This window comes from Sminthopsis crassicaudata, chromosome 3 (genome assembly GCF_048593235.1).
Source record: "Sminthopsis crassicaudata isolate SCR6 chromosome 3, ASM4859323v1, whole genome shotgun sequence".
Lineage (NCBI taxonomy): Eukaryota > Metazoa > Chordata > Mammalia > Dasyuromorphia > Dasyuridae > Sminthopsis > Sminthopsis crassicaudata.
The window spans coordinates 1694516-1720347 of record NC_133619.1 but is presented as its reverse complement, the minus strand read 5'-3'; the positions used below and the strand labels follow the sequence as shown (position 1 = coordinate 1720347).

Genomic DNA, 25832 nt, shown 5'->3' with positions numbered 1-25832 from the left:
GAGTTTTTTGTTGGTGATAAAATTTTATGTCCTGCAACTTTGCAAAAGTTAATTGTTTTTTAGTTAGTTAGGATTTTCTAAGTGCACCATCATATCATTTACAAGCATTATTGTTTTGTTTTTATTGTCTTATTTTTATTCTTTCAATTTCTTGTTGTGATTGCTACAGCCAGCATTTTTAATAACAATCTTAAATAATAGTGGCTGACAGTAGACATCTTTGCTTCACACCCTTCTAGCTTATCTGCAGTACAAATAATGTTGGCTTTTGGTTTTAAATAGTTAGTATTTATCATTTTAAGAAAGACTCTATTGATTCCTGTGTTCTCTAGGGTTTGTTTGTTTGTTTTTTGTGGAAATTTGTATTTTGTCAAAAGCTTTTTCTGCATCTATTGAGATGGTAGTTGTTTTTAAGATTTTTGGGTCCGATTCTGTGGACTTGTCTTCGCTGGAAAGATGTCTCACCCTGTCCTTACCTTGACTCTGCTACTCCAAAATGCGATTCAATGCACTATTTCAAAGCTCTTTGGCGAGCTCAGATGGGTTGCTGCCTTTAATCCATCATTTTGGCCCTGCTTCCTCAAGTCCTCCAGATTTTAATTTCCCATTTCCAGTGTCTTGAACAGCTTGTTAGTGTTGGGTGATTTTCCAGGAGGAGAAACATTTCCTGTCCCCTTTTGAGGCTGGACCCTTGGGTGACCCCTTTTAGCTGTTGGAGTGCCTAGAGACAGGCCTTGTTGCCTTGTCTGATGTCTTTGTGGTCTGATAAATGAGGGCCTCGTGGGGGAGCCCAGAGGAACTGGAGAGGGCCCCGGTGCTTCATCCTCCCAGTCTCCTTGCCAGGAAGAGGCAGGCCCAGAAGCACCAGAGCTTATAGTTTCCATTAGCTTTGGGGCTTCTGGGAGCTGCAAACATGGCGAGCTTCACCTCAGCCACAAATGATCACAACCTCCTTGGGTGTCAACTTGCTTTCCCTGTCTCATCATCTTTCTCCTCTTTGTGCTTGTCACTGTTCTTCCTCCTGCCTTCTTTTCCTTCTCTTCCTTTTTTCTCCATCTCTGCCTCCTCCTTTTTTTCCTCATCCTTCCATTTTTAAAATTTCTGGAGATAGCAGAATTCTGAATACTTGTCATCAGTTTTGAATGCTTTCTAAAGTTGACACATATTGTTAAAATGGATATTTTTAATTTGTTGATAGTGATGTGTATAATTTCATGATAGACGATATTTTTTCTTCAATGTCTCAAAAGTTCCAGAAGTGAAGTGTTAATTTTGCCAATTAACTATTTTTACCTTTAAACTTAATTATTGAAACATTGTGAGTGAAGGAACATTATTATGACAGAAAAAATGGTTGTGCTACATTCAAAATGGATATTCTCTTTCCCCTTTTATTATGTTCTTGTTTCCCATTGCAAGATAGCAAACAGTATTTGGAAGCACTTTTAATGAAATCTCATTTCTGACGTAATAATTTGTTCATTAATAACAAAGTGGCTTTTTTAGGTCGCAGTATCTTAAGTAGTCAGAAGGATTGCAGAGAGAACATTTCCTTGTTAAATTCGGTTTGTTTATAATTTATGTAAGCAGCAGAGATGCCATTGGGTTTTACTATGCCTGTGATTGAAACTTGGTAATTGTGATCCGCGGTTTCTCCACCCAGTGCATTAAATCAGGCAGCCCCAGAGGGTCTTGGTAGTCCAGTGCTTAGAACATCCCTCAGTACCTGCTAGTCGACCTCACTTCCTGGATTTCAGTCTGTCTAGTTGTCAGCTAACAAAAGAACAGCTTCTGATCCCTGCAGACCTCGGGGAGAGGATAATCGGGAACGAGCAATCCACCTTAGTCTGCCTTCTTTGTCTCCGAAAATGAGCCCGGCCTTCCGGCAAGTAACAGGTAGAGAGGGAAGACCCAGGCTGCTGGGTGGATTGAACTTAGAGGAGGACTGAAGAGCAGTTTGGGAGATGTTCATTTGCCTGATCTGCGAGCGATGCTGCTGTAATTCTCTCTGCAGTTGCCTCTGATCACTCAGCACTGAGCAGCTGCTGGAGGAATCAGACTGCCTGGCAACCACCTGCAGGGCTGCAGAGATGAATTACATTTTCGGAAACAACACGCTTCTGTACTCTCGTGCCAGTCGGGGAGGCAACCCCGGCTCCAGCCACAGCTCGGCAGGCCCCAAGCAGAAGCCCTGGGCCCAGAAGGGCTCGAGCGACGAGCTGCAGCCGGAGCCCAGCCCTTCCCGCTGGCAGCAGATCGTGGCATTCTTCACTCGCAGACACAGCTTTATTGACTGCATCTCGGTGGCTGCCAGCTCCACCCAGGTAATCCGTCGTCACTTGTTGGAATGGTTGTGGACTCGGAGGATCGGGCCCTGGCTTTGCACGGCTTCTTCCCGTTCGGGGAGATGGGGTGGAACGTTAGATTCCTTGTTTATGTTACATAATTTGAACTCCGAGAGATTGATGTGCTTCCAGGCTGGGGAATGTAGGGCTTAATGCCGAGTGGGGAACAGAAACCTCTCCTCGCCTTATGTAATTAAAAAAGACAACAACAACAGACCCAGCAGTCGGTCCTGAGATGCTTTTGAATGACAGCTCAGAAATGCCGTGACATCGATGTATGCGTCAGTGTGTAAATCAGCAAAGCTGAAAATTGTTGATCAGGTTAGCTTTTTCTGTCCAGTAAATATGGTGATTATACAACATATTGAATAGTCTAACAGATTAATACTAATTTGCCATTCCTCTTTTGAAGGGATTGATAACCATAGAAAGATCATTTTCTTACAGGAATAGGAAATTGCAAAATTCATAGATAAGGTTGCCTGAGACCTCACTGGTTGTTTTCCAGCTCTGAAATTTTGAACTGAATATTAAACATATTTTGTAAGGAAGTGTGTGCTATCAACACAGAAATGGGGGAAATCTTAAGGTATTGTTCATGTGGCTTCATTTTGTCAGGTTTGTTCTTAGCTTCTAAATTTGTTTGCAGTGAGTAAATCTATTACACTGTAATTTTCTGTCATTCCATATTTTTCTGTCAGTACAGAAATTGTGATTTAAACTGGGGGTAGTGAACGTCAGCATTAAAGCTCTACATGAAGAGGCAGAGAGAAAATATTAAAAGTCAGTGATCCAGGGGAATGACGTACAAAGTGATTTCTATACTCCATCAGAATTGAAGCAGCAAAAGTATTAAAAATATCTAGTTTAGGGTTTTGTTTTTTAAATACTAAATATAAAAACTGTGAATCAGGTGGTTATTTTTTGAATGAAGAAGGATCTGTCTCTGCATATAATTTGTTCGGTACAACTATATCTTGTTATTTAAGGCCAAGAACCCTTAAGTCTTATTAACTATTTAAACAGGAGCAACAAAATAAATAGTTTATAATTCATCAGTTTCTTTCTAGTTTAGGTATCTTAGTGCTACTTATTGTCTTTTATAAATAAAACCTACAAGTAAGTTTTATAAACTTATTGTCTATTATAAACTTTCTTAAGTGATAGGTCATTTGTTTGTTTTTTGCTTTGGAGGCAGACAGGGTTAAGTGACTGGAAGTATCTAAGGTGGATTTGAACTCAAATCCTGATTCCAGGGCCAGTGTGCCATCCACTGAGCCACCTAGTTTCCCCATGATATTTCTTTCCATTATTCCTTCTTTTATCCCAGTTTTTCCTTTTGAAGTCAGAAATAATATTTCCCCCTTTATTTATATTAATTAAATGCCTTATAAAATCCTACTTTTACAATAAATAATCTCTTAAGTATCATCTATCAAGTAACTTGTATTAAGTTTCATTAGACTTTATATTTTTAGTCACTAGATTTTGTTTCTAAGGATCTTATAGAGGGAAGAGTGAAATGTAAAGATGGCTCATATGTAGGCTTGGCATTTGGTTATTCTATATTAACATTAGATTAGCCCTTACAAAAATGTTTAATGGGGATTTGTGCTAACCTACAAATCTCACTTTCATTCTTGTTGCCTAATTAATATTGTGTTGTACTTATAAAAATTGAAAGGCGCAATGTTCCTTAGAATGATTTAATTGAACTCATTGGTTTAAAGCTAAGGTACTTTCTTTGAAAAAGTTAGTTGAGGTAACTTAGGAAATGAGTCCCAAGCCCAAGCGATTGTTGATTTTTTTTCTTGTTCTCCTAAAATGCTAATCAAGATTTTATCTAGACTTGGATTGTCACTAACTGTGACAGAGCAGTTTCAGTTTTGAGTCTTCTCTTTAGATAGATGTCTTTAAGGGTTGGGGGTGTAAATTCTTTAGACTTTTCCTTAAAATTTTGTCTCCTTTAAAAAAGAGTCTTAGGTCTAGAAATGTCAAAGGCTTGTTCCTTATCTCATCAAGAACTTGTAAAGATCCGAGAGAATAGGTGGAGACAGGCCGCTGTAGCTCTCCTGGTCAGTGGCAAAGAGCCGGACTTCAGGAACTTACTGCCTCATGGTACAAAGGACCCGACCGGTTTGGTAGACGCTTTCCTGTTGGGGCCAGCTTCCTTGCTCCGGTCACTGTTCTGGTCCTTCCATCCACCATCTGAGCCTCCCAGAGGAAAGATTAAATAGAGAAACTAGTTGAATAAAACATATTTGGTGACAGTAATGGTGGGCTCTCTTTAATGACCTCAGAACATCAGAGGAGACATTAAAGATGAAGCCTTAACAGTGGCCTTGCCAAGCCCTGTACTCTGGGAGTCGTGGGTCTCCACTTCTCGCCTCGAGTGGGACACGCTCAAGCTTTTGGTTTGGGGAAGTCATTTCCTATTTCCAGTTGTTCCCCTGTTGTATTGATGTGTATTGCCTTAAGCCAAGATGTCCGCTCTCCTCCAATTTCAGATAGTCTTTCTGCCCTCGACTTAGTTAAATGCTCAATGGCTACAACCCAGACTACTTGGTTAGGTCAGCCCCTTGGGTGCTCTGGAAAGCTTTGTGGGAGTGTGTGTGCATCTATGTGTGAGTGCATGTGTGTGTGCACACGAGTGAGTGTGTACAGATGCTTCCTGGTTCCCGCCCAGTAGGAGACACACACCTTGCCCACTGCTCTTTCACTGCCCGCAGTTGGGCATGATCATAGGAATAGTCTCTTTTAATGGATTTCTAAGGAGCTGATCAAGCTCCTACGAGAGACCTGTGTGCATGGGCCCATGCTGTTAGACGCAGAGAGCCAACGGGTAAGAAGGCTGGGCGGCCTTCTGGCTCCTGGGTTACAAGGGTTCCGTCACTGTTGAGATCAGTGATCCATTAGAGGACTAAAAATACCAAAACAAAAGAGGGTCTCCTTCAGAGAGAGAAGGCAGCGGGAGAGTTGGTTACTGTGTGGCAGACGCGGGCTTGATTGGCTCCACGAGGGTGAAGTTGCCTGTTGCTTTTCTGAGTAGATCTACTTTGGGTCATTATAAATTATCGCCATTTCCCCCAAAGAGTGGTCTGTGAATGGACATCTCTTGCAATTTTCTGGAACTTCTGCACTGATCTCTCTTTCCTAATTGAAACCCTCTGCATTGGAGGAATCGATTTAATTTCCCCCTTAGGGAGCATACTCTCTACCACATGAGAAACTCGCTTCGCCATGTTCAGGTGGTCACAAATTCTTTGTGATTGCTTCTAGCTCATCTTGGGAACGGGGTAGTTTTCTTATCTTTGTAGCTTTTGTGCATTTGATATTTTATATCTAAGACCTTTCTCTCTCCCTCCAGTTTTTAGGATGCCTTTGATCAGCCATTGCATGTTTGTATTACTGATGATATAACTTGAATTCATTGGTCTGAGAATGAATCACACTGACCAACTTCTGCCAGATGGGTAGTAGAATTAAAATGTAGAATAAGACTCTCCTTTTTGGAAAGGTCAGTGTAAGAATTTATTTTGCTGGTTCTTGGCGGTTTTCTTAAAAGCTTAAAAAAAAATTCATTTAGAAAGTGGAGAGTGGGAAGGAAAGGTAAAATTTTAGGGCAAAATTAAACCCTTAACACCCTTTAAAAACAGATAGTTTTGTCGAAGCAGAAGCATCTACAGTATGCAAAAGGAACCTGAGGAGTGAAAGGGGAGTCATGAGGGTGGAAGTCCAGAAAGTCAGGAGTACATCTGGGAAGGGAGTAAAGGTGGCTGGCCTGAGCTCTCCACAGAATGGAGGCCCCAGGGAGACCTCAACCATGGCAGAAAGAGGCAATCCAGAGGGCAGATATTCCAGGTTGAGAAGATCCAGGGGGCAGAGGCGAGTGAGTACCAGGAGGAGACACAATAGCTTAGGCCTGGTTGTGAGGTTGGAAAAGTCTGACCCTGAACTGCGAGGGAAATGAAAGTTGCCTCCTGTGGGCCCTTGCACATGTACCATGAAGGACCCCGTAGGAAGCACCCAATGGAGAAGGGGGCTGGCCTTCTGGAGTTTGGGGTGAGACGTCAATGAATGGAAGAGCAATAGGCAGCAGAGACGACGAGCCTGGGGAGGGACTGGAGTCAGCAAAATGGGGGCCGAGGAGCATGGAGGCAAGGACGGGAAAAGCCCTGCCCTCCATCGGTAGCTATCGAGCCACCACAAATGGACTCTAGCCATCAGTCACTGACGGAGAAAAAGCTTTGCTTCCAGAAGTCTTCACAGATCTAAAATTGGTGCTTCCAAAAGGGAGGTGCAGCTGGAACACCAATACATGCCCAGACAAGGCTTGCAGGGGGTGGAAGTGGGGGGCCACACTCTTCAGGATGCTGAGGGGGCTAGAAGTGTGAGAATAAAACTTGGTGAGCTTATTGTTAGCAAAAATGTTGACCGAGAGATAGTATAGATAGGAAATCTTCCTGTTTTCCTATTAAATTTTCATGGGACTAATTTATGTTCTCATTGAAGGCATATTTGAAAAAAATATATATGATAAATATGTGTGAGAAAGGAAATAAGTAGGGTTTAGGAAGATTTGACAGCAAGGCAAGCGTTTTCTGTCATAATTGACTGAAAAGCCCAGAGCTGTGGTTCTCAAAGTGGGACTGGAGGACCCCTGGGGGTTCTGGAAACCTTTCAGAGGGTCTGCAAGATCTACATCAATAGACAGAACCCACATAAACAAAAGCCCTTTCTAGAAGTGTCCTCAATAATGAAGGTCCGAGGTCCAGCTAGTTTGATAGCAGAGCTCACATTGCGCTCATTGTTTGTGCTGACTAGAGCAGAGCAGTTCTTTAAACCAGGAATTCTTAGCCTGAAGTTCAGTGACCCGGATGGACAGGTATCAGGGGGGCGGGGGGGGGGGAACTAAATGTCTTAACTGAATTTTAACATCTAACTTCAATAATGAACTTTGGTGTTGGTGGCGGTGTTTTAAAGAGAGGATAAAGGCTCCCCCGTACTGCCTGAGGTGTGTGCGTAGATCAGAAGGGCTCTCCCCAAGAAGAGGTCCCTTGTACCTGTGGGCACAGATCATACACGAATCTCTGAAATGGGGCGGCTGTGGATTTGCTCCAGCCTGTGAATTTTCACAAGATGTTTCCCTGGGTGGCCCGTGGTGAGGGCTGCATACAAAGAGAAGCTCCTGGAATTAAGGTTTGGGGAAGACTTCCTGCGGAAGCTACAGTTTTAGTCAAGACTTCCAGGAAGTCAGAGATCAGTAGTTAGAGCAGAGGAGGGAGAGCATGTCCGGGACGGGCGATGGTCAGAGATGAGAAAGGGGGTCTTGGTGGTGGGACAGCCAAGAGGTCAGGGTCTCTGGCATGAAAAGGGCCCGTTGGGGAAAAGGTGGAGGGGGACATGTGTGAAGCGACGCTTCGTATTTCTCCTGGAGGGGGAAGGAGTTTATGGATTAGTCTTCCACTTGAGGAAAACCACTTTGGCGACTGAGGGGAGGATAACTGCCATGGGGAGAGACTTGGAGAGGCAGTGGCTGTTCTGGTAGTCCAGGGCTATATTGGGAAAAGGGGGCCTAGAAGAAATGAGCCAGCCGTGGATGGGCCTGCACTGGATCTGCAGGGGGAGAGTGAGGAGTCCAGCCTGAGGGACTGGAGGCTGGCGTGGCCTCTCCGGTCATGGGCAAGGCAGGAAGACGGGGCTACCCGTCCCATTGGAAGGGAGTTGAGCTTCCTAATTGAGTTCTACAGTCTACTCAGAAGGGAAAGAGTAATGGGAATAAAGCTCACCTGGTGTCACTTGGATGGGGGACCATGAAGTTGAAAGGCAGGTGGTAAGGAGGAAGGCAGGAGGAGCTGGGTTCAGGCAGGCCACCTGAACTCTCTCCTTGCCCCTCCGAGCCGGTCTTCCCGTGGGCCAGACACTGGGAATGCAAGAATCCCAGTGAAACAATCCCTATGCTCAAGGAACTTCTTTACGTGGGACACCCCACACATAGCAGCGGGCACATGCTCCCCGAAGGCCATGCTACGGAGTCGGACATGGTGGGGGAAGAAGCAGAGAGCCTGGAAAGGAGGTTCGGAGTCAACTTCGAGGGGGCCTTCTTTGCCAAACAGGATCGTGTATTGGAGCCCGTGGCCTTGATTGGGCAGGAACACTTTCTGAGCCGCTAACTTGTATGGAGGATGGACTGGTGCAGAGAAAGGCCACTTGAGCCCCGGGGTAGAGAGAAGGGGGAGGGACAGCAAAAGTCTAGAATGACCCAAATTTGAGAGTGGGTAAGGATTTGGGGCCAGTGGGCAGTTGTGCCCCCTGAGAGAGGGGTCAGGTTCTGTGTTGTTTGGGAATCACCAACAGGGAAGCTGGGCCCTAGAGAGGGCCGGCTTGCCTCTGGGTCTCAGAATCTCTCCTGAGCAAACAGGTTCTGGTGCTGCTCATGGAGCTTGTGCGGGTCAGAGGCATGTGAGTGGAAAAAAAAGGGGAGCACCTGGGTGAGCTACATCTTTACAGGGAGCACTCAGCTAGGGCTTTTCTGGCTCTTGATATTTATTCTAGGCTGTATCAGCCTAGCTTAAGTGATTAAGGGTGTGAGAAAGTGGGACCCGGAATCAGGAAGACCCCCGGGTGGAATCTTCAGACACAGAACAAAACAAGCCTTGTGACCCTTGTCCAAGTTATTGAACCTCTTTGCCCCGAGCTCTTGTTTGTAAAATAGGAATAATAATAATGGCCCCTCCCTCCCAGAGTTGTTCTGAAGATGAGATGAAACATTCCATGAAGAGCCAAAGCTCTATGTAATGGCTAAGTGAGAGCAGTTGGACGGAGTCAGCTTTACGGGGGGCATTTTGTGTTCTCTTTGATGAGAAGTTCATGGTTAACTATCTTGGCCAGTTTTGTGGAGGTGATGTGATCAATATATTCAATAAAAGTCTCATGTGCAGAAAATCGGAGTACTGCTTCCCAGCACTGCTGTTTAGAATTCTTTAGAATTTCTTACAAAAATTGAGTAATTAAAAAGTAAACTTCTGATTTTTCATTTGATAATTCCATTTTGTGTTCTTAAGTTAAAGCCTTCTTCTCTTTGTCAGTGTTTTATTCATTGAGTGTGCCAGCTTCTAAACTTAGCTTATTTTGTGTCAGTTGTGATGCCATTTCAAGGAGATCATCTCTATTTTCATTTTGAAACTTAGGATTGTGATTTCCCTGTGTAGACGTCAGACTGTAACCTAATTCTGGACATTCGCGTCCCCGTGGAGTTTGACAAACTTTCAGTAAACAGCGACACAAACATTTTCTCGGACTGTGCAGAGCCGCCTGGGAACCATTTGGACATGAATGTGCAAAGTCACTTGAAGGTCTCAAAGTTGGAGCCCGAGTTTACTTGGGAATTTTTCCCCCTGGGTGAGACCTTTGCAGTTCTTAAGTGGAGGGAGAAGCTGCCCCACACCTGGGCATCCGGGGCCTTCCTGGAGCAGAGGGGGAAGCCCGGCCCCCAGCAGATCGTGGCCAGGTCTCAGGGCCTCTTCCTTCCAAGGTAGTGAGGAGGCCAAAAGGATAAATCCTAATGTCCTCAACCTCTGCCTGGGCCTCCCCTTCATACCCATTCTGCCACTTGTTCCAACAGCACTGAACTTAGGACCTCCTACCAGGGGCAGGGGAGGGAATAGACTTCTTGCTTCTGCTTCTCTACCTGGGCTCCCACCTAGGAGGCCCTGTGGGGAATGGCGATCATACCTTTTTATGTGCTGAGTGTGAGATTTGAAATCCAGAGGTCTCAAGCCCTGTGTAAAGTACAGGAAAAAGCAGGTCGAAGTTTGAGGGCGCATTTTAGATGGGTGAGAAACGCAGCCCATCGGTGCATAAGCAAATTGAGCAACTTCAAATGCTGGGTTTGAATCTTTTATTATCTATATTCTTGGGTTTCAAGAGTTGACTAAAGGGAAAAGATTTTCGGCTATCCACAAACAAATGCACATTTTTTTCCTTGAAAAGAAAAAAAAAAAAACCTTCATTTTGTTCTCCCTTCTTCAGGTATGAAAGCTGCAAAACAAAGCTTTATTCAGTGATCATAGTAAGCTTCTAGCTCAGATTCGTGAAAGTACTCCAAATGATGGGACTCGGTGCCAGGATCCTCAGCTGGTGGCTTCTTGGTCCCTTTGTCCCAAACTATGGAGCATCTTTGGAGTTAGAGCATTCACATGAAATGCACCAGTTGGCAAATGAGGTTCCAAAATTGGAGACTAGCAAATACGTGTTACAGCCCCATTTCTTGCTCTGCATGAGACAGTTACAGAATCACAGGATTTAAAGGTGGAATGGACCTTTTGACATCCTTCTCCTCCCCCCCCCCCCCCCCCCCCCCCGCCCCTTTCCCAGTTTACTGGTGAAGGAAAGATGAAGTCACGTGAATTGTTTCTAGAAGGTCTAAAGGTGGAATGGACCTTTTGACATCCTTCTCCCCCCCCCCCCCTGCCCCTTTCCCAGTTTACTGGTGAAGGAAATAAGCTTTAAGATGAAGTCACGTGAATTGTTTCTAGAAGGTCCAGAGGATTCTCAACTCAGGTCCAGAGGAGTCTTTACCACAGGTTTAGAATGATTGGCTTTTTTCATTGATAAGAAATTAAGTAAAATTCTAATAAATTGTCAGTTAGGCTCTATTTCTTGCCAGAAAAATCTTTGTAGAAATAACTGTCTTGGTCATTGACTGTTGATTAGTATCTGGAATCGGAAACTTTTTCCTTCTCATTCCACTGTACTAGGTTCCCTGTGAAGATCCTCAGCCTTTACGGATCGATCTGTACTTTCTCTTAAATTTGTAGCTGTCAAGAGCCATTGGGCGGCACTTAGTGCTTCCTGCCTCTACCTTTCTGTGTCATCTAGGTGCTTAAGCCAGGGCTTTTCATCTTCAAGGCTGCCTCTTGCACTCCCAGCTCTTCTCATTTTTTTTTTTTTTTGAACTAATTTAAACTGATTATATATTTGGAGGAAAGCTCTGGAAGATTATTTGCTGACTTGTGGCTTAAAATTAATCAGTTTATGTTTTGTCAATATCATAAACCCAACTTCTGTTTTGAAAGCAAAACACAGTTTGTTTTTGATCAAGTATTCCAAATAGCTTTTGACAAATTTTGAAATATTAATGAACAGATTTAGATGTTTTTAACATCTTTTGAAAGTATAAAAAAATTTAAACTTAGAGAAAGCATTCTGGTACAATTATCAGATATACAGAAAGCAAAACACAGCTGGTGTTTTCATTTTGTTTAATTTTGTAACAAGTCATTTAACCAAAAATAATAATATTTTAAAATTGGTCCTTTTTAGATTGACCTATTGATACACATAGCAGCAAAACTTTAGAGTTCTTGTAGCATATTAATAACAGCTGTTGGTTAGCTAATCCCAGCTGGAAAACAACCAGAAAACAATCTAATGATGATAGAGAAATTTATGGCTGCGTCTCTTGATAGAACTAATTGCTGCTTTCTAATTTCATGTTCTTACTCCTTTCTTGAGATTTTAAAAACCTTGAATCTCTATTTTTATATCTAACATGGTAATACAAAATGCAGAAGTTTTCTTCCTGGTTGTCCATGCTTCTTTAACAGGAAGATCGATATCTTTTACACACACACGCACGCATGCACACACTCTCTCTCTTTCAATTTCTCTCAATCTCTTTCTCTCTCGCATCTACATAATAGAAGTTCTTCCAGGGCCCTTCGGAACCTGCCCCTTCTCTTGACATCCTGCTCCTTTCCACTTCACATGCTGCTCTGGGAGCCAGTGGCATCAGCCTGCTGCCATTCCTTCCCTGCATCTCCCGCCTTCCTCAGGATGTCCTCCATGCCACAGCTGGCTTCCCCTAAATCCTAGCAAAAACTCCCCTTGCTGCCTTTCCAGAAGCTTTTCCTGCTAGTGCCTTCCCTCTCTTGGTGGTCTCCAGTTTCGACATTCTGTCTGCCTTCGGGTGGTTTATGTTAGCTCCCTTTAGGACGCGTGGCTTCTTGGGAGCAGACTGGCTTTTGCCTTGCTTGGTCTTACCAGTGGCACTCAGCACAGGGTCATGGAGCAGGCACTTAGAAGCTCCTTCATTGGGCTTGAGCTATGCTGATCACATAGTACCCCAGAGGGGGAAAATCACAAAATAGTTAATAGCCACCTTGAACTCCTGAGTTGGGGTTCAGCTAGACCAGAATGATGTGCTTTTTAAAGCGTACGTGTGTGAGTGCAGCTTGGGATTGTTAAAGTGGTGTACTGCCACCCCATTCCCATCGGTGTCCACTCAGGCAAAAAAGGCAAGTGTTGGATGTGGGCAAACTAGGACTCTAGTGCACCATTCGAGGAGTTGTGAACTGATGGAGAGCAAGTGGGAACTGTGCCCAGAGGGCTGTCAAACTGCATGTACTTGGATCCAGCAATACCTCTGCTAGCCTTATATCCCAAAGAGATCCAAAAGAAGAGAAAAGGACCTCTTTGTACAAAAATATTGCCTCCCGACTCTTTTTTGTGGTGGCTAAGAATTGGAAATCAAAAGGATGTTTATCAATGAGCTGCGGTGTGTGATTGTGATGGAATTTTATTGTGGAAGGACAAGCAGAAAAGCTGGGAAAGCCTGAGATGAGCTGGGGCAGAGGGAAGTGAGCAGGACCAGGAGAAGGTGGAACACAGTGAGTGCAGTAGTGTTGGATGAAGGACTTGGGAATGACTTAGCTGCTCTCAGCAGGACACTGATCCTGGCCCGTCCCAAAGGACTCGCCACTGTCCGCCCCCAGAACCCCCAGTGAGTGATTCCAGATTGAAGTGGGCTGTTTTCTACTTTCATTTTTTTTCCTTTTATTTGTCTTATACAAAATGACTATGGAAGTGTTTTGCATAATTAGACACATGTAACCTATATCTGATTGCTTAATGACTTGGGAAGGGAAGGGGGGAGAGGTATACAATTTGAAATATAAGAATGTTAAAAAAATCAAAACAAAATGGTGTCCTTCCACCCATGGAATACAAAAAGACGGAAAGGATAAGGTCACCTGTCACATGAGTTGGGTTTTGCATCCTTGTCTCCTTGGGCCCCCTTCCCCCAACCTACCTTTGAACTTTGGACTTTACTATGCCTTCTGAGCGCAGAAAAATTCGTCCTTTGGAAATCTCCTGCAATATTGAATCTCCTCTGAGCCCTCTTCATCAGCCCCTTTTTGTATGTGATCTTCCCCAGACTCACCTAGGGAAAGGGGAGAGGCATTTGGCTTCCCAGCACTTAGCACAGAGCCTGGTGCTTAATAAATGTTGATTGACAGAATGAGTCACGCGAGATATTATAGGTATGGCATCAGTGGGGAGTCATGGGGTTGTAGACAGGTGGAAAGGACCTGACAATTCCTCTCATGACTAGGTAGTTAAAGAAACAGAGATTCAAGGCCTGTGCCCCTTCACCACCCTCCCCCAGTTATAGACAATATATCTGCCTTGGGGGGGGTTCCAACAGGCCCCTGTGCTGATGAGGTTCCCCCAGAGAGCCTCAGGTGAATGAATTACTTCTGCTGCCCCAGAAAGGACCAGGAGGCTTGAGGAAAATAATATTATTCAGAGCTTACCTGAAGGATTCAAACTCATTCCCTTTTTATAAATTCAAAATCCCCTTTTTACATAGGCCTGACTGCCATTCCACCCCAGGAAGTCAGTCAGGAAACAATGAACAACAGGAAGAAGTTCTTGGCTTCTGTTGTTCCTTGGAGATGGCGTATTCATTCCTAGGGGTCAGAGAGCTAGTATGGAAAGAGAACAAACTCTTTCAAACTCAAAGCAGTGATGAATAATTAGAAAAAGAAGGAACTGAGGGGAAATGGAAGGGGAATTGTGCCATTACTGTTAAGAAATAAGATTCCTCTGGATTTTTGTGAGAGCAGATTTTTGAAAGAAATGGTCACAGCAGGCTGATGAATGTCCCGGCTGGCTCAGAGACTCCAAGAGGGGCATGTTACTGCTTGGGAGAAGACCTCATTGCTACTGGATTTTCATGTTCCTGGAAAATCTTAGTGAATTTTTGGATGATTTTACATTTGACACAAAACAGAAAATTTTAAAGAAAATTGCTAATAGCAGCTAAATAATTTTTTTTTAAGTTTACTAAATTTTCATTTATTTATTTGTTATTTTTAAAGTCTCTTACCCTTTCACATACACCTTGGACAAAGCAACAATTTGACAAAGATATGTTATTATTATTTTGTAATGTGAAAAATCTTGGTATGTTGTCACTTATCTAAATGTGCAGTGTTGTTGTTTTGCAATTGTGTTAATATTATAACCTCTGTTGTCATGGAAGCAAGTCTCTGAAGGCGGCTTTAAATGTTTCCATGGTGTCACCATGGATAGTCACATGGGCAAGATTTTTATCTTTGGAGATGGCTTTATTAAAAGATGCAGCTGGAAAGGGACGAGTATGATGATGCGATATTCATTATTGGCTTATTAGTCAAGGAGTAAAGATAGGATTTGTCCGCATTAAAGTCCTCTTGCCGAATCCCCTGTTACAATATGCGCCCAAGGATTGTGCAGTTGGGTCTGTTTTGCATGCAGCAAGATTATAGAAGTATTTGTACCACAGTGTTTATTTCTTTCCCTTTTTCCTTGAGTTTCATAGTCCCCTCAGTTGTGTTCTAGAAGCTGCTGCTTAGAATCCAATCGGTTCCAACCTCTTTCCAGTGCTCTGAGGACAGAAGGATGGGCGACCTTTGGAGACCAGGTGATGGCTAATGAGATGATGCAGATGGCCCAGGGAAGCTTCCTGAGTTGTTTGTTGTGGACTTTTCTGCCGATTAGTAATGGAGCAGTGGCTTCTGGGAGCCTTGTGGAACAGCCATAGTTTTGGTGTGGCACCTGTAATATAGGAAGGTATTGCAAATTTAAAATAGAACTTCTAAAAAGGGTCAGAGGATTGTAATTTAAGTGTCACAAACCCGAGAGGAGTTCTTCCCTTCTATGGGACCTGGGAACCTTTTATTTATTGTAATTGTTTTATTTCTTTATGCATCGTGTTGGGAGAGAGAAATTAGAACAGGGAAAAACCAAGAGAGAGAAAACAAATAGGAAAAAAGAAGTGAATGCAGCACGTTTCACTCATTCATCATAGTTCTCTGTCTGGATTCAGGCGGCGTTTTCTATCCAAAATCTATTAGGATTGCTTTGGATCACCGAGCCGCTGAGAAGAACCAAGCCTTTCAAAGTCGATCATCGCACAAACTTGTTACTGTGTACAGTGTGTTCTTGGTTCTGCTTGTTTCACTCAGATCAGTTCGGGTAAATCTTTCCAGGTCTTTCTGTAATCATCTTGGTTCATCATTTTTTATAGAACAACAATATTCCATGACCTGATTCATGAGGGGCGTTCACTCAGTTTCCAGTTTCTTGCTGCCACAAACATTTTTGCACACCTGGGTCCCTTTCCTCCTTATAATATCCTTGGGATACAGACCCAATAATGACACTGTTGGGTCAAAGGACATGCAGAGTTCGGTAGCTTTTAGGACATTTTTTGGATGGAGAAAGGGAAGGGAATAAACCCATGTACAACATCTCATGTCCAGTGACTGCTCAGGGTCACATAGCTATGAGAAGCTGAGCCCCTTAATGGGGGCAGGAAAGTGAAAGGAGAGTAGCTGGCCAGAGTCAGCCCTGAGGAAGAGAACCAGTGGCCACCCTGCCCCCAGAGATGAACTGATTTGCTCGAGGCAATCAGGTAGCACAATAGATGGTGCTGGAAGATCTGAGTTCAAATCCTGCCTCAGGCATCCCTAGGTGTGGGATTCTGGGCAAGTCATTGCCCTTCTATCTGCTGCAGCTCTCCCCCTACCTTGGTGGTGAGGCTCCAACGAGAAAATACCTGGAAATACTATATAGAGCTTTATTGATGCTCCCTCTGTCAGGGCTGCTGTGGCTGTGAAATCCTCCACCAATGACAGTAGAGGGAAGGCTTCCAAGGCCACTTCTTTGTTTTCTAATGCTTGATACCCAATACTGAAATTTCAAGTTGTAATGTGATATTATAGAGTAAATGAAATCCTGAGTTTATCCTAAGAATGATCAAAAGTACAGTCCCTTTGCATTGGCCTAAAACCATAGTAATGACTGTTCTTTGGCTTGGTTTTCTGAAAATGTGAAAACATCCTTTGCTTTTATCCAAAGACTCTTCTTGTCTGTTATTCCTTTATCAAAGTTGAGTGTGATCCTGGCTTAGGCAGCTTCCCTTGAGGAAACCCTTCTTCCCAGGGCACGGCCGAGCTCGGGCCCAGGTCATCCAGGCCTTCCTCTCTGGCCTTTGGCAGAAAGCATTTCTCTTGGAAAACGAAGTCAGTGAGAGGAGAGAGAATCGCGGAAAGGCCCCGTGGAGCAGCCAGGAGTGAGGCCTTCGGGGAGTCACTTGAAGGAGGGAAGGCTTTGTGGCTGAGGAAGAAGAGCTTGGTCTGGGAGGCTTGGAGGCAGCAAGGGAGCACGGGTGCTGGAGGACCCCTGGGGTTTTAAATGTAGAACAAGTTTGGTTGGATTTGGTCAGAATGCAGGACTAAGACCTGAGCCCACACCTTATCCAAGAATTTCCCTCCCCTTCTCGGGCACTTATTTGCTAGGCTTGTTTCCTCCCCAGCCCACCAGATTATCCTGGGGGCAGTGGTGACGGTGACAGGTGCCGGGAGTGGCTGGGCCCTTGCTGCTCTTTGTCCCCAGGACCGGTCTGGAGCAGACCTCATGCCCGACAGCCAGGTGCCCACCTTTGGACATACCTGGTGTGGTAGGAAGCGGGGCAGCTGTCATCTGCCGCTGAGGATGGAACGGTCTGGCCCCCATTCAGGTTTCCCCTACCTAGCAATGCTCTCCTTCCCTCTGGATATTTGACAGGGTGGCAGAGAAAGGCCTTTGGCAAATGGGTGGCGGCTCCTCGCCCAGGACAGTTGTCCTTCCCCAGATTTTCCTGGGATCATTCTCGTCTGCTTCGGATTTACTTTACTCTTCCTTGCAAGGCCATTGTCCACATCAGAGCCCCAGCATAGTCTGAGCGCACAGGATACAAAGAAAGACAAAAGGCGATTCCTCTCCTTTCTAGCCCTTTTCTCTCAGACTTTCTTGTAATTATCTCACCTCCTCGCAGGTTTTTGGCTATCACCTTTATTCCCAGACATCCCCATATTTCCAGTTGGATCTCCCATAAACATCTCAAGATCCCCAAATCTAAAATGGAGCTCCTGCCTTCTTTCCCACACCTGCCCCTTGTCTCATGTTGTCCTGGATGCTTCTGTGTGTCCTGACATTGGTCACCCACTGTCCTCTCCACCCTCTTGGTCACCTCCTAGGCCCTCCTGAGCTCACCCAAACCCTCTGAGTCAGGATCCTTGGACCTTGTCACTGCTGGCTTCAGTTTACCTTTCTACACATGTTAGGACAACCTAATGGATGCTCCATCCCAGGCAAGCTGGCTGGTGCTGACTTTGCCTAAATGTTGAGGGGTGAGGCCCGTGTCGCAGGTTTTGCAAAAGAATTTGCAAGTCCCAGTCTGCAAGTCAGGCATTTGGCAAAATGGGTTTATTTTCACTGAGAAACTCTTTCTCTTATTGGGCCGCTTCTTGATTAGGAAGATAGCCAAGTTTGGGATACAGAGTTTTGATATTATTTAGCCTTCTATGGCTTTGGAGCTAGGGGGTGATCTCCAGATGAATTGAGGGACTAATTTCCAGATCATTAATGGGTGGTGATTGTTTCCCAGATCAATTGGAGGTGGGAGTTTCCCGTGTAAACCAGGTAGGAGGGTGGGGATGCTCCCAGAGGGGTTGAGATTCAGAGTTTTTCCATCCAGGTCCACCCCCTCCCAAAAGATCAGGGGGACACAGTTCTATTGTATCATAAGCACAATGTAGAGGTGTTCACACCAACAAAATCGTAGATCTCCAAAGTAGTCATCCAAGTCACAGCATTAAATTGGACAGAGACAGTGAGAGCTGAAAATAACTCTGGGTCAAAAAAGAGTCTTTGGGGCTGGATTTCCCAAATAATGCTGAAAAGGAGAATCTGATGAAATATCTTAGGAGAATGAAACACCACTGCAAATATGTTTGAATCACAGCTTTTAAAATGTAAGAAAACTCCTGTAGCTTGAAGACTGTATTTAGGACCATCTAATGTGAAACTGATGAAGTCTCTACCAAACGATGGTGTTGGAATAGCAGTTCCTAGTCCCACATGGGAAGTAAAGTTGCACAAGGCACATGTGAAGAATTCTCAGTGGCCAAAAGATAATCTTGATTTAGGAGAAGAGGTAAATATGAAAGTATCAGGAGATATTAGAAAGATTATAGTTAGCAAAGAAAGGGGTTTTAACAGTTTAGTGATGGAAAAGATAAATTCTCCAGGGAAATTCACAGTTAACCAGGAAGAAGGGAATGCCCCATGAGGTGGGAGGGTGCCATTAATTGGCAGGCTAAATCCGGAGAGGAGTTTAACAGACTAACCCAAGAGGGAAGAGGGTTTACGGCATTGCTTCATGGGCTAACCCTAAGAGAGAATCAGCCAAGGTGGGAAAGGCCTTGGGCAGATTGATAGAGAACTTGGCTTTCTGATTGGGTTCGGGAAAGGTGGAGTTTCCCAAGAGCTCCCCGGGGTGTGTCTAGTGCCCCTCCCTGCTTGCCTTCTGCTCGGGACTTCAGGCTTTCTCTGCCATCTCCCCATGTCAGCCAGGACCTCCGTTGTCATTGGTTGCCGCGGCCAGCGGCATTGCAGGTAGTCCCCAGCTACTTTATGGAGATCCTTGTAACACCGGGCTCCTTTGGCATTAGCTCAACTAAGATGGAGCGTGCCTCCTTCGAGGGCCCGGGGCTGCAGGAGGGGGTGCAGAAAGCTGGAGGCCGGACTTGTGGCCCGTGATTTCCCCTGAGCGTTTCCATGGGAAGCTCCTTCCTGCTGGGCCCGAGAGCATGTCTGGTGCACTTGCTTCGCTGTTTGGCTTTGTTAAGAAATGTTCTGCTGCTCGATGTCTTGGATCTTTCCTGACTCTTTGTCCTTGATGATTTTTAGCCACCAGAAGCCGCACCTCCCTCTCCTCCCATTGTCCCTGTGATCCCTGTCCTGCCCGTCTCTGCTGAGAATACTGTCATCCTGCCCACAACACCACAGGTTTTTATTCTTTTTTTTTCCCTGTATTTTCTTTCTCTCTTCCATGCCTCCTTCAGTGTTTGAAACTGTTTTGTTTCCTGTGAGCCTTTAACTTTACTTAGAGCATCATTTTACTTTAAAGAAATTTCACATATAAACTGGCTGAAATTCAAAATCTTTAGTATTTTAGTGATCTTTTGTCGTATTTTAATAACCTTCCAATTTGGTGGAGTTCTGATGTTCTGATTATGTAATTTCTACATAGTGCTTCCTTATCTGATTGAATCCAGTGCTGTATGTTCAGATAAACAGCATTTTATGGCTCCATGAATTACTTATTATATGTTTTTGAAAAAAACAAATGGAACTCTGTTGCCTGGGTAATGTATTTTCTTGTTTTCTTTGTTTACCTTAATTAGGTCTTGCTGTAGCTTGAGAAATCAAGCAGTCAATTGCAATTAGAAAACTAAAGGTTTTTCCCTTTGAAAGTGCGGTTTCATAGGCTATGTTAAGACCAGATGTCCAGAATCCATTGTCTACTCTGGATTCATTAGCACGTCTTGACTGTGCTGGGGTTACTTGCCATCTCTGGCATTGTCTGTTTTGCAAAGGACAGATGATACTTGTCAGAAATGATCCTCCTATTTTCCAGTGTTTCCAAATGAAAGATTGCTCCACGCTTGCTTCCTGATCCTTCAGAACTTTCCAAAAGGACGGCCGCGCGGTAACCGGCCTCCACACCGTGGGAAAGGTGACAGTGTCCTGCCTTAAGGATGGGTGGTCATTAGGCGACAGATTGTAACCAGTCTTTGGCCAGAAGGAATTGACTGTGATTCTGCTTCCTGAATGCTTCCCTCTGGAAGAAATCATTAAAAGGGAAATCATTGGAAAACTGGGAGGACAGACCCAGTGAGCCTTCAAGTCAGACCTTCCCTCTTCAGAGGAAATCCAATCTCTATTGGAGCTATGAATAAAAGGTAGCTTGGAGTAAGGAGGGGAGACTGCTTGATGGTCTTATCGGAGCCTGAGGTTCTGCAGGCAGCCACGTGTGAAGGAAGAAATCTTACCAGCTGGCACTCAGCATGGCCCCCATCAGCAGCCCTCGGCTCCCCTGGACCGGCCCACCGTGCCCCCTCCGCCCAGATGATGTCAGCAGCCCTCCTCTGCTCCCCTACCTCTGACCTCCCAATGCTGCCAAAGGAATGCTCCCCAAGTGCAGGTTGAATCGACTGCACCTCCAGAGTAAACTCTGAACCCTGGCCGTCCCCCCGGCTGCACACTGGGCTTCTCTTGCGCTCGCACTTGGAGGGGCCCGGCCTCCTTTGCTGAGCAGCTCCAGTAGCACTTGGGGTCTTTGCTGGGCCCTTTGTGCTCCCCTCCACCCTCCCAGATCCCCGGTCTTCCCTCCTCAGAGTGGGCTCACTCTGTGCCCACGTGTATCCTTGTCTCCCCCGTGGGAATGTGCTGTGGGCTTCCAGGCCTGGCACATGATAGGGATTCAATGAGCAGGGGCTGACTTGGGCCACTGGTATCACCGTGGAGTAGGTCCTTAGGGTGAGCCAGCATTCACCTCTCTGTCCCACTTCTGACTTCTTGTGTGCCCCCCAACAGCCCTTCTGTGCCCCTGTCCGTACAGGGGGCTTCCTCTCCATCATGGTCTTTGGCCCTGCACAGCATTGCCCAGAATTGAGCCCATGTTCTTGGGTGTGCGGCAGTATCCCCTCTTGGGATAAGGGGGCTGCCCCCAACCTCATAGTAGAAGCATTTGCTCCTTAGGGTCTGATTGAGAGTGGGGAGTCCGTTCCCCCCCCCCCGCCCCCCAGAGTCTCTATTTCTCCATTTGGCTTTTTGATCCCCCATGATAAGACTTGATGGTTCTCTCTCTAAATTTGGTCCTAGAGTCGCCCGTCTGCCCTAGCCTGTGAATGTTTTTGGTACCCTTTCACCCGATGTGACCTTCCAGCCTGGGTCCTCTCCACGCTGGGCCTTCTGTTGCCCCTTCTCTTGGCCCTTTGGCTTTTACAGCAGCAGGCGAGCAGGGCATCTGGCAGAGGTAATGGCAGCCCTCCTGAATGTGCCTCCTCTCGCCCCCTTGCTATACTAGGGCCTGGGGACCAACAAATGTGGGCCAGCGAGCGCTTGCTCCCGTAGCCCATCCCAGAGCTGTGCCCCGGCCCCCTCCTCAGTTGCTGGGGGGGCTCACCGGGCCGGCGGCACAGAACAACCTGGCCCTTGTATTCTTGAGGGGGCCGTTTTCAGAGAGGAAAGAGTGACTTTAAGGCGTTCCAGGAGGGCCCTGTCATCTCCCCCATTCAGATGAATGGGAATAGCTTTTCGTTGTGGGAATGTTATCTTGTGGATGTTGTCTGCCTGTGTGTCCAAGGATGGGTCTGTTTGGTAATATTTTCCCAGGCTCCTTGTCTGAAAGGAAAATAATGTCACTGAGAGAAGTAGTCTGAGGGAGGAGAGATGGCGGCCCGGGACCCTGACCTGGATGAAGATGCAGCCGAGGAGGCCGAGGAGGATCACATAGAGGGCAGGGAAGGAAAGGGGTGACCCCAAGAACGGGGGGAGGCTGTGGAAGCCCTGGTTCTAGATGTTCTCCCCAAGGAGTTTAGCCAGAAAGGGGTGCAGAAATAGGCAGCCCCTAACAGAGCTGAGCTGCAGTGTGCATTGGGCAGGGCGTCCATTGTGGGCCTGAGGAAGGACTGGCAGGGCCAGAGGCATGGGCTGTGACCCAGCTCAGCAGTATCTGTAACTATCTCCTGGCTCCCTCTCCGAGTCCCCATTCCACTCTGGAGCATTGCCATCAGTGGTTTCTCTTACATGAGCCCGAAATTTCTACCATTTCTGTTGACCTCTAGACTTGAACCCAGATCCCATGGGAGCTTCCTAAATCTTCTCCCAATAAGACAGCCCGGCCTCAGCCAGCCCAAGCACGCTGTTCTCAGGACAATTCTGCGGGGCGGTCTCTTAGAGGGGGAAAGGGGAAAGCCTGGAATGGGGCAGCGAAGATGGGGGGGGGTTACTCTGTTGTCTTGAAACTATTAAGTGTTATGTTTCTAAATACACTCTTCTGTTTGATTTTTATGAAAATTCTTTTTGTGGATTAAGTGAGAGCAAGCCATTTATTTGTAGTAAGAAACCTATGTAATTCCAAGCATAATCCAATTAATATTTGTCCAACTCTCTTCCTTTAGAGAGTTACTTTATAAAATAATTTCCAGTCAGATTGTTAAAGATTCAAGAATATTATGTTTTGCTTACTCACGATGTCAGAATAACAAGCATCAGGATGCTTTGTCCAGAGTTCAATACATATTAAATAAATAAAGAAAGGGACTACTCTAGCAATTCTGTCATTTGTTAAAAAATACGACTGAATTTGGGGAAACTATTTTCTCCTATAGTTATTCACAGATGTTAACTTTAATTCCTTTAGGAAAAAAAAACCAATTATTTTTAATCGTAAGGTTAATCAAGCAGTATTTAATTAATGGTAATAGCAGGTAGCAAGTAATGTGCATTTCCCTTGAAAAGATTTGGACCAATTGTAAGAACATTATCATGTAGAAACTATCATAATTCCCTACCACTGGAATTACAAAACAACCGGTGATCGATAAAACAGAAGAATTGAAGATTGGGCATGATGGAAAAGGCCCTGGGGAATAGCGATAAGAGGACCTTGTCTCTGTGTGTTAGACTGAAAAGCTTCAAGGAGCTTTTAAAAGTCTGCTTAAGCACTCTTTATACCCCATGGATCTTTTGGGTTGCATTTGTTAATCAAGAGAGTACCTGAGTGCAGAAGAAATAATGCGTCAGTTGTCCTTGGGCCAATGATTCCCAGATCTCTCTGTCGGGCCCATCCTCCCGAAGCTGGAACTCACTAACTGCGCGTCCTGGTGGCGTCTCCTCCTGCAGTGACGCACTCTCACACACGCTCCCGTCCCAAAAGCTGGGTGCTGCTCCTGACTTCCACCGCTTCCCATCACTTGCTGCTGTTTCTGCATCCCTCCCAGCATCTTCCTCTTGCAAGGACCTTACAAGGATCTTGGAATGGGTCTCCCCATTATAGCTGTGGGGGTCCATTTCTGCCACACTGTCTTACCATCAGTGAAGCTCAAGGAGCCTGCTCTTCACAGAGGGCTTCCGGGACACTTCCCCTTCCACCTTGTGCCCACTGCCTTGCTGCCTGCACCCTGAGCAAAAACAAGCCCCTTGAAAACAGACTGGCTCTTTTTGACTTTTTTTCGCCTAGTTGTGAAGAACCCTTGCTGATTTACTTCCCATTAGGGCTTGGCCTACCCATAGGAATTTATTGCTTTAAAGTCATGTTCCCAATGATCAAACATGAGCAATCCCAGCAGACTTTGGACAGAAAATGCCATCTGCCTCCAAAAAAAGAACTAGGGAGACCAAATGTAAATTAGCACATACTGTTCACTTCTTTTTTCTGTTTTGTTTTTTTAATCTCCCATGGTTTTGCCCTTTTGCTCTGATTTTTCTCTCCCATGATTCAGAAAGCAATGTATATAAAATAAGAGTATAATTGACAAAATGGAGCATAATTTAGACATAAAGTATGATATGATAAGCAAATTAGAGGACCGTGAAATAGTATACCTGTCAGACCTTTAGACAAAGGAAGAGAATGTATGATCAAACAAAAGATAGATAGAATCACAAGATATAAAGTAGGAAATTTTGATTTCATTAAATTAAGATTTTGCCCAAACAAAACCAATATAGTCAAGATTAGAAGGAAAGCAGAAAATGGGGGACAGTTTTACAGTTTTCACTAAGAAAGGTCTCGTTTCTCAAATATACAGATAACTGACTCAAGTTTATAAGAATACAAGGCATTCTCTAATTGACAGATAGTCAATGAATGGTTGTGATCGGGCAGTTTATAGAAGAAGAAATCAAAGGAATAAACATATGAAAAAATGCTCTAACTCGCTATTAATTAGAGAAATACAAATTAAAACACTTCTGAAGGTACTCTGAAGATACCACCTCATCCTCATCAGATTAGCTAATCTGAAAGAAAAGGAAAATAATAAATACTAGAAAATAGGGGAGCCAATGCACAGGTGGTGAGACCATTCTGGAGTACAATTTAAAGAAAATACGGTCATTGTAGCATGAGAAAAGTTGATGTGATAGCAGACTTCTATGAAACAGTACAGGTTCAGTGTATTCCTAACATGCCTTAGTGACAGCTATTGGTGAAATATCTCAATTATGATAACTCAACTTTGCCCTCTTGTTTATGGAACTAATTCTTTTTAACATTTTTCTTCAAAGGCAAATCCTCCTCCAGTGCTGGTCAACACAGAGAACTTAGAGACTTCACCATATGTAAGTTCACATTTTTTGGATATTCTTTTTTTTTGTCCTATTATTAGTGAGACCATGGAATTACTTTCTACTCATACAACTGTAGCTACTTTTTATAATATAGCATATCTTTGATGCAGAATAAAGTTTATCTTGCTTAGGTACTCCTAGATTGTGGTAGTAGCCGAAGCAAGCAGAAGTCAAATAAGTTCATCGTGACAGTTGACTCCATGCTTTGTCAGTAAGTGGGAAAATTTGATTTGATGCTATGTTTGAACTAAATCTGATTAACGTCAAAAGAGTATCTTGGACCAGTTCCTGGTATGGGTCACCACATGGATAATTGCAATGAATCCATGTGCTCTTGGATGATTTGGGGAGTCTGATGAGGGGGGCCGGCCAGGGCTTTGGGGAAGCTCTTGGACATTCGGCCTATCGTGATTTCCTTTTAAGTATATTCCTGGCTTAAGGTGAATGACTGCTGTTTCCTGGGTTAGGATGGGGCACACATGGGCTCCTCACTTATCTGAGGGGCCTTTTCTGGTGTCCACCTGTAGAGATGAAAAGGAAGCTGCTGCTGGTGGGGGAGTGGAGGAGGAAGAGAAGGCCCGACAGGCTTCAGTGTGAGCTGCGATAGGTCCAGTCAGAAAGCAGAGAAGTGAATTCCACCCTTCGAGGGCCTGGGATCTTCCCAATGGGGGCTGCCTATTTGGGTCCCAGGCAGTCACTTCACCATCCTTCCTAAAGTATACACAGCGCCCCCCTTAGAGGCTGTGGAAAGATGGTAGCAGGTGGTATTGGTGGGGGTACCTGGGGCTGCCTCTGGCCTACAGGGCCCCCTTGGCTGGCCCACTCCCTGCCTTTGATGACGTCCTGCTGCCTCAGCTCAGTGTGGCAGACAGTCCACTCGACTCCTTAGACCTTGTTTTCTCTTCTTGATTTCTGTTACTTTAACATTCATTTTTGGAAGTTTTGGTCTTCCAGTTATGTCCCTCCTCCCCTTCT

General features: G+C 45.0%; 1 protein-coding gene across 11 annotated transcripts in view; it reads left to right on the top strand.

Annotated features, from left to right (window-relative positions):
* Positions 1 to 25832, top strand: part of DLG1 (discs large MAGUK scaffold protein 1) — a 149013-nt gene that overhangs the window by 74661 nt on the left and 48520 nt on the right. For 6 of the 11 annotated variants that reach the window (XM_074297786.1, XM_074297787.1, XM_074297785.1 and 3 more), the window contains exons 5-6: positions 19407 to 19505; positions 24795 to 24848. In XM_074297786.1, the coding sequence (XP_074153887.1) occupies positions 19407 to 19505; positions 24795 to 24848 (153 nt within the window). Of the gene's footprint in view, positions 1 to 2075; positions 2325 to 19406; positions 19506 to 24794; positions 24849 to 25832 lie in introns of those variants that run through there. The other 5 variants (XM_074297793.1, XM_074297792.1, XM_074297789.1 and 2 more) reach the window with 2 other exon arrangements.